The sequence below is a fragment of the Meles meles genome, chromosome X, assembly GCF_922984935.1.
Source record: "Meles meles chromosome X, mMelMel3.1 paternal haplotype, whole genome shotgun sequence".
NCBI classification, from domain to species: domain Eukaryota; kingdom Metazoa; phylum Chordata; class Mammalia; order Carnivora; family Mustelidae; genus Meles; species Meles meles.
The window spans coordinates 61,870,707-61,885,249 of NC_060087.1; the positions used below are offsets into that span (position 1 = coordinate 61,870,707).

Below are 14,543 nucleotides of genomic sequence, written 5' to 3' on the forward strand. Positions count from 1 at the left end.
GTGCAACTGGGTTTTTAACCCAGGCAGTTTGACCTCAGATCTGGCATGCAACCTCCACACTAAATTAACTCTAAATATATAAGAGAAGCTTGGTATTTAAAGATGTTCTCCAGTGACTACTTTGAGAAAATGAATGGTCATCTCCTAATTGATTGGCTTTTAAGCTCTTAAATAGCTCAAGATTTTCCGATTGATAGAATTTTTAAAAATCTGGTTATATCTATATTCATTGAATGAGTTCAAATTCTTAATTAACTCAAATTTAAGATGAAGAAAGATAGCAAAGGATGGAATTTAATCATGCTTGCTTTCCCTCATCTTAGCAGGCTGGTTGTTTTCCTAAAGTGTTATTCCACTGAATACATAGCTCAAAAATGATGCTATGGAAAGATGGACTAGAAAAATGATGCTTGGAGGCACCTGGGTGGTGCAGTGGTTAAGCATTTGACTCTTGGTTTTGGCTCAGGTCGTGATCTCAGGATTGTGAGATCAAGCCCTGCATCAGGCTCCATGCTTAGCCTGGAGTCTGCTTAAGACTCTGTCTCTCCCTTTGCCCTTTCCCTTTCTCTCTCTCCCTCTCTCTCTCAAATAAATAAATACATCTTAAAAAATGAATAAAAAAATTGTTTTTAAATATCACTAATTTTGACCTTTCTCTTTTCTTTTCACAGTGACTGTATTGAGCCCAGCAGAAAAAGGTAAGATAATGTTGTAAATTGTATTGGTCAGAGTTGTATCCCTCTTTCTATATAAAAGTGAATTACCTAAAAGACTATAAATTGAGCAACTTTCCCAGAAATATTGAACTGAGTGGAAAATTTAGGATAACATTTTTTTCAGGAGGCATACCTGGAGCGTACCCAGAGATAAAGCAGAACATATTTTCAGTGACCCCTTTCACTGTAGGACAGGAATTGGAAGTTACCAGTATTTATTATAAAGACATAGGTAACCATGTTGTTGGCCATAGTGACCCTAGGCTCCTGCTTCATCACTATTGTCCTAGGTACCTTGCTTTCCTGGGCAATTCATTCCTTCTTAAAGGTGTGGAATAAGGGTCCCACAAGGAAATTTAAAAGGATAAGTCCTTCACCATCACAGTTGCAGTATATTTACATATTCTCCATTCTTCACCCCTATCTGTCTTAATCTGCAATTTATACTACCACTGTGAAGAGACTGAGGAATTTTCCATTAAAAATATGTAAACTAAGCCTGAGTCTTAACAAACATAACCTCATGTTCTTTATTCAGGCATAACCATAAGTATTTATATAGCCACTTTTAATTCTCACTTCATGGGGGCGCCTGGGTGGCTCAGTGGGTTAAAGCCTCTGCCTTCGGCTCAGGTCATGATCCCAGGGTCCTGGGATCGAGCTCCGCATCGGGCTCTTTGCTCGGCAGGGAGCCTGCTTCTTCTTCTCTCTCTCTACCTGCCTCTCTACAGGTTGTGATTTCTCTCTCTGTCAAATAAAAAAATAATAATAATAAAAAAATTAAAAAAAATTAAAAAAAATAAAATAAATTTTAATTCTCACTTCATGGGATTAACTTGTAATTACATAATGTTTGTAATAACTTGTAATTACATAATTACATAATTACATAATGTTTATATTATGCATTTTTATTTGTTTTTTTATCTAAATGAAGTATACTTAACATAGAGTATTACATTAATTTCAGATGTATGATATAGTGATTCACAATTCTATGCATTACCAGGTGCTCATCATAAGTGTACTCATTATTCACCATCGCCTCTTTCACCATCTCCCAAACTAACTTCCCTCTGGTAACCACTAGTTTGTTCTCTATAGTTAAGAATCTGTTTTTTGGTTTGTCTCTCTACATCTTTTTTTCCTGTGCTTGTTTTGTTTTTGTTTCTTAAATTCCATGTAAATGAAATCATATGGTATTTGTCCTTCTCTGACCAACTTACTTCACTTAGCATTGTGCTCTCTACCTCCATCCATTTTGTTGCAAATTTCAAGATTTAATTTTCTGGAGCTGAGTAATATTTGATTGTGTATATTTACCACATTTTCTTCATCCATCAAGGTACACTTGGGCTGCTTCTAATTTTGCCCATTTTGAACAATGCTGCAATAAATATATAGGTGCTTGTATCCCTTTCAATTACTGTTTTGTATTTTTGAGGTAAGTACACAGTTGTGCAATTACTACATCATAGAGTAGTTCTATTTTAATTTTTTGAGGAATCCCCATAATATTTTCCATAATATTGGCTGTACAAGTTTGCATTCTCACCAACAATGCAAGAGGGTTCCCCTTTTTCCATACCCTCACCAACACTTGTTGTTTCTTGTGATTTTGGTTTTAACCATTCTGCAGATGTGAGGTGATACTTCATTGTAGTTTTGATTTGCATTTCCCTGATGATAAGTGATGATGAGCATCTTTTCATATGTCTTTGGACCATCTGGATGTCTTCGTTGGAAAAATGTCTGTGAATGACTTCTGCCCATTTCTTAATTGGATCATATATTTTTGGGGTGTTGAGCTGTATAAGTTCTTTATATGTTTTGGATACCAGCCCTTTATCTGATATGTCATTTGCAAGTATCTTCTCCCATTCTGTGGGTTGTCTTTTGGTTTTGTCAACTGTTTCCTTTGGTATGCAAAAGGTTTTTTTTTAAAAAAGATTTTATTAATTTATTTGACAGAGAGAGAACACAAGCAGGCAGAGAGGAAGGCAGAGAGAAAGAGAGGAGGAAGCAGGCTCCTTGCCAAGCAGAGAGCCCAATGCGGGATTCAATCCCAGGACCCTGAGATCATGACCGCGCCGAAGGCAGAGGCTTAACCCACTGAGCCACCCAGGCGCGCTGCAAAAGGTTTTTATCTTGATGAAGTCCCATTAGTTCATTTTCGCCTTTGTTTCCCTTGCCTTTGGAAACATGTCTAGCAAGAATTTGTAGCGACTGAGGTGGAAGAGGTTTCTGCCTGTGTTTTCCTCTAGGATTTTGATGGATTCCTGTCTCACATTGAGGTCTTTCAACCACTTCGAATTTATCTTTGTATGGTGTGAGAGAATGGTCAAGTTTCATTCTGCTGCATGTGGCTGTCCAGGTTCCCCAACACCATTTGTTGAAGAGTCTTTTTTCCATTAAATATTCTTTCCTGCTTTGCCGAAGATTAGTTGACCATGAGTTGAGGGTCCATTTTTGGGTTCTTTATTCTGTACCATTGATCTATGTATCTGTTTTTGTGCCAGTACCATACTCTCTTGATGATTACAGCTTTGTAATAGAGCATGAAGTCCAGAATTGTGATGCCACCAGCTTTGGTTTTCTTTTTCAACATTCCTTTGGCTATTCAGGGTCTTTTGTGGTTCCATACAAATTTTAGGATAGTTTGTTCTAGCTCTGTTAAAAATGCTGGTGGTATTTTGGTAGGGATTGCATTGAATGTGTAGATGGTTTAGGGTACTATAGACATTTTAATAATACTTGTTCTTCCAATTCATAAGTGTGGAATATCTTTCCATTTCTTTCTGTCCTCTTAAATTTCTTTCATCAGTGTTTTCTAGTTTTCAGAATACAGTTCTTTTACCTCTTTGGTTAGGTTTATTCCTAGTTATCTTCTTATTTTGGTTGCAGTTGGAAATAGAATTGTTTTCTCAATTTCTCTTTCTGCTGCTTCATTATTGCTATACAGAAATACAACAGGTTTCTCTATGTTGATTTTGTATCCCGGAACTTTCCTGAATTCACATATCAGTTCTAGCAGTTTTTTGGTGGAGTCTTTGGGTTTTCTGTATAGCACTTCATGTCATCTGCAAATAGTGAAAGTTTTACTTCTTCCTTGCCAGTTTGAGTACAATTCTTTTCATTGTCTGATTGCTGTGGCTAGGCCTTCCATTACTATGTTAAATAACAGTGGTGAGAGTGGACATCCTGTCTTCTTCCTTACTGGAGAGAAAAAGTTGTCAGTTTTTCCCCATTGAGGATAATATTAGTTGTGGGTTTTTCACATATAGCCTTTATGATGTTGAGGGATGTTTTCTCTTAACCTACTTTGTTGAGTGTTTTTATCATGAATGGGTGTTGTACTTTTTCAAATGCATCACCCTGTTACCAAAGCCAGATAAGGACTCCACTAAAGAAAGAGAACGAGAAGCCAATACTCCTGATGTACATGGATGCAGAATTCCTTAGTAAGGGGTGGCTTAATGGCTCAGTCATTAAGTGTCTGCCTTCAGCTCAGGTTATGATCTCAGAGTTTTGGGATCGAGCCAAACAACAGGCTCCCTGCTCAGTGGGAAACCTGCTTCTCCCTCTCCAACTCCCCCTGCTTCTGTTCCCCCTCTCACTGTCTCTCTCTCTGTCAAAATAAATAGATAAAATCTTTAAAAAAAAAGAAGTCCTCAGTAAAATACTACCAAACCAAATCCAACAATATATTTAAAAATCATTCCTCATGGTCAAATGGGATTTATTCCTTGGTTACAAGTGTGGTTCATCATGTGCAAGTCAGTGTGTTATACCACATTAATAATAGAGTAAGAACCATATGATCATTTCAATAGATGCAGATAAAGTATTTGACAAATAAGCCTTCATGGTATTAATCATTTAACAGAGGGATTGGCTATAGAGGCAACAGAGTAGAGTGGTGGGAAGACAGTAGAACACAGTAGTTAGAAGTATGGGTTCTGGAGCTATCCTCACTAAATTCTAGTCCTGGTACCACTACTTCTTAGAAGATTATTCAACCTTTTTGTGTCTACTTTATCATTTGTGGAATAGAAATTCTAATATAACCTATTTCATAGAGTTACTATGAAAATTTAATGTGTTCATACATACAAAACACTTAGAACAGTGGTAAGTAAAGCCACACTACGGCCTAACAAATATTTGCTACTATTATTATAGCCTTAGAGCAAGTCTGGAGTTGTCTCTTTTTCTCACGTATGGTTCCTTAGGTCAGAGATCACTTTATGTATGTGCATAAACATAATATAAACATAATTTTCCACAATACACTTTGAAGATAAGTTGAGCTGGGGCTTTACTTACGCTCTATCATATTAAGAATAATGACAATTATCTTATTATTGGAAACAATCACTTATTGTGTTGGGTACCCTACTAAGTTTTATATGTATATTAAGTCCTTCAGTATTAACATAAATGCAGTGATACAGGCAATCTTGTATCAATTTTATTGTGAAGGAAACTGAAATTTAGAAAGGTTAACTAAATTATCCCAGGTCATACACCTAGTAATTAGGAGAATTCACACCCATACCTGTCTGACTTCAAAGTTTGTACGCTTAAGTAAACTTGTACTCATCTTTTACTTTTCTTTTTTTTTTTAAGATTTTTCCCACATTTTTAAAAATTTTATTTCTTTTCAGCGTAACAGTATTCATTGTTTTTGCACCACACCCAGTGCTCCATGCAATACATGCCCTCCTTAATACCCACCACCTGGCTCCCCCAACCTCCCACCCCCCCGCCCTTTCAAAACCCTCAGGTTGTTTCACAGTCCATAGTCTCTCATGGTTCACCTCCTCTTCCAATTTTCCTTAACTCCCTTCTCCTCAACTTCTCCCCATGTCCTCCACGTTATTTGTTATGCTCCGCAAATAAGTGAAACCATATGATACTTGACTCTCTCTGCTTGACTTATTTCGCTCAGCATAATCTCTTCCAGTCCCGTCCATGTTGCTACAAAAGTTGGGTATTCGTCCTTTCTGATGGAGGCATAATACTCCACTGTATATATGGAGCACATCTTCCTTATCCATTCATCTGCTGAAGGGCATCTTGGTTCTTTCGACAGTTTGGCAACTGTGGCCATTGGGGTACAAATGACCCTTCTTTTCACTACATCTGTATCTTTGGGGTAAATACCCAGTAGTGCAATTGCAGGGTCATTGGGAACCTCTATTTTTAATTTCTTCAGGAATCTCCACACTGTTCTCCAAAGTGGCTGCACCAACTTGCATTCCCACCAGCAGTGTAAGAGAGTACCCTTTCTCCACATCCTCTACAACACACGTTGTCTCCTGTCTTCTAATTTTGGCCATTCTAAGTGGTGTAAGGTGGTATCTCAATGTGGTTTTAATTTGAATCTCCCTGATGGCTAGTGAGGATGAACATTTTTTCATGTGTCTGATAGCCATTTGTATGTCTTCATTGGAGAAGTGTCTGTTCATGGCTTCTGCCCATTTTTTGATATGATTATCTGTTTTGTGTGTGTTGAGTTTGAGGAGTTCTTTATAGATCCTGGATATCAACCTTTTGTCTGTACTATCATTTGCAAATATCTTCTCCCATTCCGTGGGTTGCCTTTTTGTTTTGTTGACTGTTTCCTTTGCTATGCAGAAGCTTTTGATCTTGATGAAGTCCCAAAAGTTCATTTTCGCTTTTGTTTCCTTGGCCTTTGGAGACATATCTTGAAAGAAGTTGCTGTGGCTGATATCGAAGAGGTTACTGCCTATGTTCTCCTCTAGGATTCTGATGGATTCCTGTCTCACGTTGAGGTCTTTTATCCATTTCGAGGTTATCTTTGTATACAGTGTAAGAGAATGGTTGAGTTTCATTCTTCTACATATCGCTGTCCAGTTTTCCCAGCACCATTTATTGAAGAGACTGTCTTTTTTCCACTGTATATTTTTTCCTGTTTTGTCGAAGATTATTTGACCATAGAGTTGAGGGTCCATATCTGGGCTCTCCACTCTGTTCCACTGGTCTATGTGTCTGTTTTTATGCCAGTACCATGCTGTCTTGTTGATCACAGCGTTGTAGTAAAGCTTGAAATCAGGGATCGTGACGCCGCCAGTTTTCTTTTTCTTTTTCAACATTTCCTTAGCAATTCAGGGTCTCTTCTGATTCCATACCAATTTTAGGACTATTTGCTCCAGCTTTTGAAAAATACCAGTGGAATTTTGATCAGAATGACATTAAAAGTATAGATTGCTCAAGGCAGTATAGACATTTTAACAATGTTTATTCTTCCGATCCAAGAGGAAGGAATGGTCTTCCATCTTTTTGTGTATTCTTCAATTTCTTTCATGAGTGTTCTGTAGTTCCTCGAGTACAGATCCTTTACCTCTTTGGTTAGGTTTATTCCCAGGTGTCTTATGGTTCTTGGTGCTATAGTCAATGGAATCAATTCTCTAATTTCTCTTTCTGTATTTTCATTGTAGTGTATAAGAAAACCATTAATTTCTGTAAATTGACTTTGTATCCTGCCACGTTACTGAATTGCTGTATGAGTTCTAGTAGTTTGGGGGTGGAGTCTTTGGGGTTTTCCATATAAAGAATCATGTCATCTGCGACGAGAGAGAGTTTGACTTCTTCCTTGCCAATTTGGATACCTTTTATTTCTCTTTGTTGTCTGATTGCTGTTGCTAGAACTTCTAATACTATGTTGAACAAGAGTGGTAAGAGTGGGCATCCTTGTCGTGTTCCTGATCTCAATGGGAAGGCTGTGAGCTTTTTTCCATTGAGGATGATATTTGCTTTGGGTCTTTCATAGATAAATTTTATGAAGTTGAGGAATGTTCCCTCTATCCCTATACTTTGAAGCGTTTTAATCAGGAACGGATGCTGGATTTTGTCAAATGCTTTTTCTGCATCCATTGAGAGGACCATGTGTTTCTTCTCTCTTCTCTTATTGATCTGTTCTATCACATTGATTGATTTGCGAATGTTGAACCATCCTTGTAACCCAGGGATGAATCCCACCTGGTCATGGTGGATAATCTTTTTAATGTGCTGTTGGATCCTATTTGCTAGGATCTTGTTGAGAATCTTAGCATCCATAATCATCAGGGATACTGGTCTGAAATTCTCCTTTTGGGTGGGGTCTTTGCCTGGTTTGGGGATCAGTGTAATGTTGGCTTCATAAAAAGAGTCTGGAAGTTTTCCTTCTACTTCAATTTTTTGGAACAGCTTCAGGAGAATAGATGTCATTTCTTCTTTGAAAGTTTGGTAGAATTCCCCAGGGAATTCTTCAGGTCCTGGGCACTTGTTTTTTGGGAGGTTTTTGATCACTGCTTCAATCTCGTTACTAGGTATCAGTCTATTCAGGTGGTCAATTTTGGGAGTTTATAGTTTTCCAGGAATGCATCTATTTCATCTAGGTTGCTTAGCTTATTCGCATATAACTGTTGATAATAATTTCTGATGATTGTTTCTACTTCCTTGGTGTGAATTGTGATCTCTCCCTTTTCATTAATAATTTTATTAATTTGAGCTTTCTCTATTTTCTTTTGGATTAGTTCGGCCAGTGGTTTATCGATCTTATTGGTTCTTTCAAAAAACCAGCTTCTTGTTTCATTGATATGTTCTACTGTATATCTAGTTTCTCCCTCATTGATCTCTGTTCTAATCTTGTTTATTTCCCTTCTTATGTGTGGAGTTGGTTTTATTTGTTGTTGATTCTCCAGTAAGAACTCCAGTTGATTCTCCAGTAAGAAGGTGTAGAGACAGCTAGTGTATTCTCGATTTTTCTTTTTTTTTGAGGGAGTCTTGGATAGCTGTGTATTTCCCCCTTAGGACTGCCTTTGCTGTATCTCATACGTTTTGGACCAAAGTGTCTTCATTCTCATTGGTTTCCATGAATTGTTTACGTTCTTTGATCTCCTGGTTGATCCAAGCATTCTTAAGCAAGGTGGTCTTTAGCTTCCAGGTATTTGAGTTCCTTCCAAACTTTTCCTTGTAAGTGAGCTCCAGTTTCAAAGCATTGTGATCTGAGAATATGCAGGGAATAATGTCAGTCTTTTGGTATCGGTTGGGTCCTGATTTGTGACCCCGTATGTGGTCTATTCTGGAGAAGGTTCTATGTGCACTTGAGAAGAATGAGTATTCTGTTGTTTTAGAGTGGAATGTTCTGTATATATCTATGAGGTCCATCTGGTCCAATGGGTTATTCAATGCTCTTGTTTCTTTATTGATTTTCTGCTTGGATGATCTGTCTTACTGAGAGAGGCATGTTAAGATCTCCTACTATTAATGTATTCATATCAATATGACTATCTTGAGTAATAGTTTTCTTATGTAATTGCCTGCTCCCATTTTGGGGGCATAGATATTTACAATTGTTAGATCATCTTGGTGGATAGTCCCTTTAAGAATTATGTAGTGTCCTTGTGTGTCTCTGACTACAGTCTTTAGTTTAAAATCTAAATTATCTGATATGAGAATCGCTGCCCCCGCCTTCTTTTGAGGCCCATTGGCATGAAAGATGCTTCTCCATCCCTTCACTTTCAGTCTGGGTGTATCCTTAAGTTCAAAATGGGTCTCTTGGAAACAACGTATGGATGGGTCTGTCGTTTTATCCAATCTGCAACCCTTTGTCGTTTTATGGGCGCATTTAGGCCATTCACATTGAGAGTGATTATTGAGAGATAGGTTTTTTATTGACATCGAGTTACCTTTGAAGTCTTTCTGTCTGTAGATTGTTTCTATATTTCTGTTCAATGATATTCTTGTAATTTTTTCTCTTTTAATATTTCTTGCAGTGTCGCCTTGGTGGTTGCATACTCTTTTAATCCTTGCCGGTCTTGGAAACTCTTTATCTCTTCATCCATTTTGAATGTCAGTCTTGCTGGAGAAAGTATTCTTGGCTGCATCTTCTTCTCATTTAGTGCCCTGAATATATCTTGCCAGCCCTTTCTGGCTTGCCAGGTTTCTGTGGGCAGGTCTGACGTTATTCTGATGGGCTTTCCTCTGTACGTAAGGAGCTTCTTTGTCCTAGCTGCCTTTAAGAGGGCCTGCCTACAATTATAATTCTTCATTCTTGCTATTAGGTGTCTCGAGGAATTTCAAGATTCTGTATTCTTGGGGGGAGACCGTTCTGCCTCTAGTACATGAACGCTGGTTATATTCGTGTTATTGGGAAAATTTTCATGGAGTACTTGTTCCACTATATCTTCTAGACTTCTTTCTTTCTCCTCCCCTTCAGGGATTCCAATAATTCTGACATTGGAACGTTTCATGGCATCATTTATTTCCCTGATTCTGTTTTCGTGGCTTCTGAGCTGTTTGTTCCAGGCTTCCTCCTGGTCCTTTCTCTCTATCTGTTTGTCCTCCAGATCACTAATTCTATCTTCTGTCTCAATTACCCTAGGTTTTAGAGAATTTAGATTAGATTGGAACTGATTGAGAGCATTGTGACCATCATCCCTGGTGACTTTCAGTTCTGCCCTAACATTGTGAACATCATCCCTGGTGACTTTCAGTTCTGTCCTAATCAATTCTATTTGGTCATCCATGGCTTTCTTCAACCTAGCTATTTCCTGGATAATTGTTAGCCTGAATTCCCTTTCCGACATATTGTCTATGTCAGTAGCCATTAGCTCTGTTGCAGAAGGTCCATCCTCTTTATTTTTCTTCTGTTGGGTATTCCTCCTCCTAGTCATTTTGGTGAGAGATGGCTGAACGGATTTAACTGGATGTATTGACCGTGATGCAGTCAAGGTGCACCCTGGAAAGCTTCTGAGCAATCAGGAGTCCCCACCCAAACGAAAGAAAAAAGAAAGAGGAAAAAAGAAAAGAAAAGGAAAAAGAAAAAGAGAGAGAGAAACAGGAAAAAAAGAAAGATAAAAGAGAAGGCTCAGCCCAAATGGGCCCCAAGGTAAGATTTATGATATATATAAAGAAAAACAGACAAACAAAAAGACTGATAAAAGTATATGACAAGAGAAAAAAATATATATATATAAAAGCAAAAAAAAAAAATAACCCTCTTCAAAAAGAACCCCAAGTATAAGATTTATATACTATCAGGACAAACACAAATACACAGAAACACTGGTGGAAGAAAAAGATGGGAGAGTGGTTATAAGTTCTCAGTGTGTGCGAGGAAGGTTATTTTGATTCTTCCTGGATGTATCTTGATATCTTTGTTAAAGGACTCAACTTTCCTAAGATAAAGGAGGATTAAAAATTGGTTTACCTATAGGGGTAGCATTGACTGGGGAAAGGGGATTACCTTGTAGTTTAACTCTGTATGAATATTAAAAAATAAAAATAAAAAAAGAATAAACTAAACTAAAATATTAAAAAAACTTAAAAATTAGAAAAGCGAAAAAAAAAATCCCACGGGTATATGTATCAAAATTTCACTTTAAAAAGTTATTATGGAATTTGAAGTACTGGACATCTCACTGTGATGGTAAATAGGTTAAAAAATTATCTATATAAAAAAATGAACCAGAATAGTTTGAACAAATTAAAAATAAAAGTTGTATCTATGAAGTAGTGGTGGTCGTTCTCTTGTCTTTTTTTTTTTCCCCCTGGTTGGTTTTCTGTGGAGGGGCTTGCCACGTGGGTTTTAGGCAATGTTCCCTGAGTTAAGTCCTCCGGAACCCCTCAAGGGGGTGGGCTTTGAGGAAACCGGTTTTTCAGGCTTTTGTTCTCTGGAGGTTTTTATTTTTGTTTGTTTGTTTGTTTGTTTTTTCCTATTGCCTTGAACACTTTTGATGTTCTTTAGAGGTTTAGAGGAAAGCAAACTGCACCCAGACCTCCCTCTCAGGGAGAAGCCTCAGTCTGTTCCCCTCTATGTGCTGCGGAGCACATAAGTTCCCCCTAGGCCACTGGCAGAGTACGTTCCGAGTTGAGGTCCCTGGGGACGCAGGAACTCCTGCTTGTACCCCAAACCACGACAGTGGCAGCTGTCTGGGCAGCTCCGGACTGCCAGAGAGATTCCAAGCAGCGATCGCACACTGAGATTTTCCTGCTGGCCCGGGCTGGGAGTCCCTGGTCTTTCCGGGTCCGAGAGCACCGGGCTGGCGCCTGTGGGCACCTCTCTCAGGGGAGCTTGTGGGACACGTGCGTCTCGGGCTCTGATAGCCCAGCACGGTGCGCGCGTGGAGACTGCAAAAAGGCTATGCTTCTGCCAGCTGGTGAGGCTCCCAGCTCCTCAGGGGACCCCACGCATTCTCGGGCGCGCTGGTGGCTCAGGGACCAAGACCTGGTTTCTCCGCCGCACTCTCTCTGGCTCAGCGCCAGGGGTCGCTGTCCTGGTTCCAGGGACTTAAGCCCCTGTCCCTAACTGCCATTCCACAATTCCCACAATTCCCCCTCCTCCGTGATCCTTTGTTCTTTTTGAGTGCTTTCAACCAGACTCCAAGTTAATGCTGGTCCCCAGTCGCAGGGCACTCTCATATTGGGGTATTACTTTCCTGGGTCGCCTCTGGTGGCTCCCTCCCCCTTTTGTTTATCTTCCGATATCAGTCCGAGGTTCCCACTCCGCTTTACCTGCCCACTGGCATCTTCTGCCCCCGTAGAGATCCAGGCGTGTATAATCCTGATCTCAGGCTGATTTCATGGGTGATCAGAGTTCTTTGGCGGGTAATCAGCTCACTTTAGTGTACAGGTTGAAATGGCGCTTCCTCCGACTTCCCTGCCATCTTGTCTCCCTCGTCTTTTACTTTTCAGTCTACAGCTTCCTTATTTGCTTAGCTGAGCTCCTTAATGAGAAACCTGATGCTCAATTGCTGTTTTATCTAGTGTCCAAAGTTCTGTATCTTCATTTTATCTATATTACCAGTGAACTCAATCACTCCAGTGTGGAGTGTCATTTGTAAGCTCAACTCTGTTCAGAGCCTTCCTAGTAGCATCAATCCAGTTACCAGGATTTAAATTCTTTAGACTATGTTACCACAATGTATGATTTCTTCTTCTTTTATCGACTATTTGACAAATCCCCACTCCTCTCTGCTAACATCAGTTTGTTCTCTATAGTTAAGACACTGTTTCTTGGCTTTTCTCTCTTTTTTCTTTTTCAATATTCTTTCCTGCTTTGTCAAAGATTAATTGCCCATATAATTTTGGGTTTAATTCTGGGCTTTCTATTCTGTTCTATTGATCTATGTGTCTATTTTTGTGCCAGTACCATACTGATTACTACAGCTTTATAATATAATTGAAGTATGGAATTGTGATACCTCCAGTTTTGTTTTTCAAGATTATTTTGTGTATTCAGGATCTTTTGTGGTCATAATGTATGATTGTTTGTTTTTTTTCATGTTTTTATTTAAATTCCAGTTAGTTAACATACAGTTTAATATTAGTTTCAGATGTAGAATTTAGTGATTCATCACTTATATGCAACAACCAGGGCTCATCTCAACAAGTGCTGCTGTTAGTACCCATCACCAGTTTAATCCAGCCCCCTGCCCACCTCCCTTCCAGCAACCCTCAATTTGTTCTCTATAGTTAACAGTCTGTTTTATGTTTTGCCTCTTTTTTCCCCCTATGTTCATCAGTTTTGTTTCTTAAATTCCACATATGAGTGAAATCATATGGTATTTATCTTTCTCTGAATGACTTATTTCACTTAGCATAATGCACTCTAACTCCATCCATATCATTGTAAATGGCAAGATTTCATTCCTTTTTATGTCTGAGTAATATTCCACTGTAGATAAATACCAGAGCTTCTTTATCCATTTGGACCAATTTCTTTTTTTTTTTTAAGATTTTATTTATTTATTTGACAGACAGAGATCTCAAGTAGGCGGAGAGGCAGGCAGAGAGAGAGGAGGAAGCAGGCTCCCTGCTGAGCGGAGAGCCTGATGCCGGGCTGGATCCCAGGACCCTGGGATCGTGACCTGAGCCGAAGGCAGAGGCTTTAACCCACTGAGCCACCCAGGCGCCCCTGGACCACTTTCTTACACCACATACAAAAATAAATTTAAAATGGGTGAAAGACCTAAATGTGAGACAGCAAACCATAAAAATTCTAGAGAACACAGACAACCTTTTTGACATCATCCATAGCATCTTCTTTCTAGATACATCTTCAGAGGCAAGGGAAACAAAAGCAAAAATGAACTATTGGAACTTCATCAAGATGAAAAGCTTCTGCACAGTGAAGGAAACAATCAACAAAACTGAAAGGCAACCACTAGAATGGGAGAAGATACTTGCAAATCACATACCTGATAAAGGTATGAGTATCCAAAATTTATAACGATCTTATTAAACTCAACACCCAAAGAACAAATAATCCATTTAAGAAATGGGCAGAAGTCATGAATAGAAATTTTTCCAAAAAAGACATATAGATGGCCAACAGACACATGAAAAGTTGCTCAATATCACTCATCATCAAGGAAATACAATGTATGATTTTTAAGCACCTTCCTGATATTAGAATTCTGATTCTAAGCACTTTTTTTTCCCTGATAGCTCTCAAATTTATCAATATAATAAAGAATTATATCTTGCTTTATTCTGCAGTGGGGCATAATGGGACAAAGCACAGAATTTAGGGACAGAAGATCTGAATTGGACTTATGGCTCTATCATTTACTAGTCCTATGATTTTTAGTAAGTAACTCAACTTCTCTGAACCTCAATTTCTATAAAAGGAGGTGAGTTTAGTAACATGTTACAGATTTATTGTAAGTTAGCAAGCATGAAATTATATGGGAATTGAAGTATACAATAGTAAACTGCTTTGTAAATGTTAAGTATGAACAGTCTCAGTTATAACATTTTTATGTCAGGGTTCTCAAAGACAGTGGGATAAATAAGCTGGAATTAGATTTGATTGTA

At 38.5% G+C, this 14,543-nt stretch overlaps 1 protein-coding gene across 1 annotated transcript in view; it reads left to right on the forward strand.

Annotated features, from left to right (window-relative positions):
• The window catches only part of ZDHHC15 (zinc finger DHHC-type palmitoyltransferase 15), a 197,836-nt gene that overhangs the window by 38,381 nt on the left and 144,912 nt on the right, over positions 1 to 14,543 (forward strand). Inside the window, exon 2 of the mRNA XM_045995724.1 lies at positions 672 to 698. Within this exon, the coding sequence (XP_045851680.1) occupies positions 672 to 698 (27 nt within the window). The remainder of the gene's footprint in view (positions 1 to 671; positions 699 to 14,543) is intronic.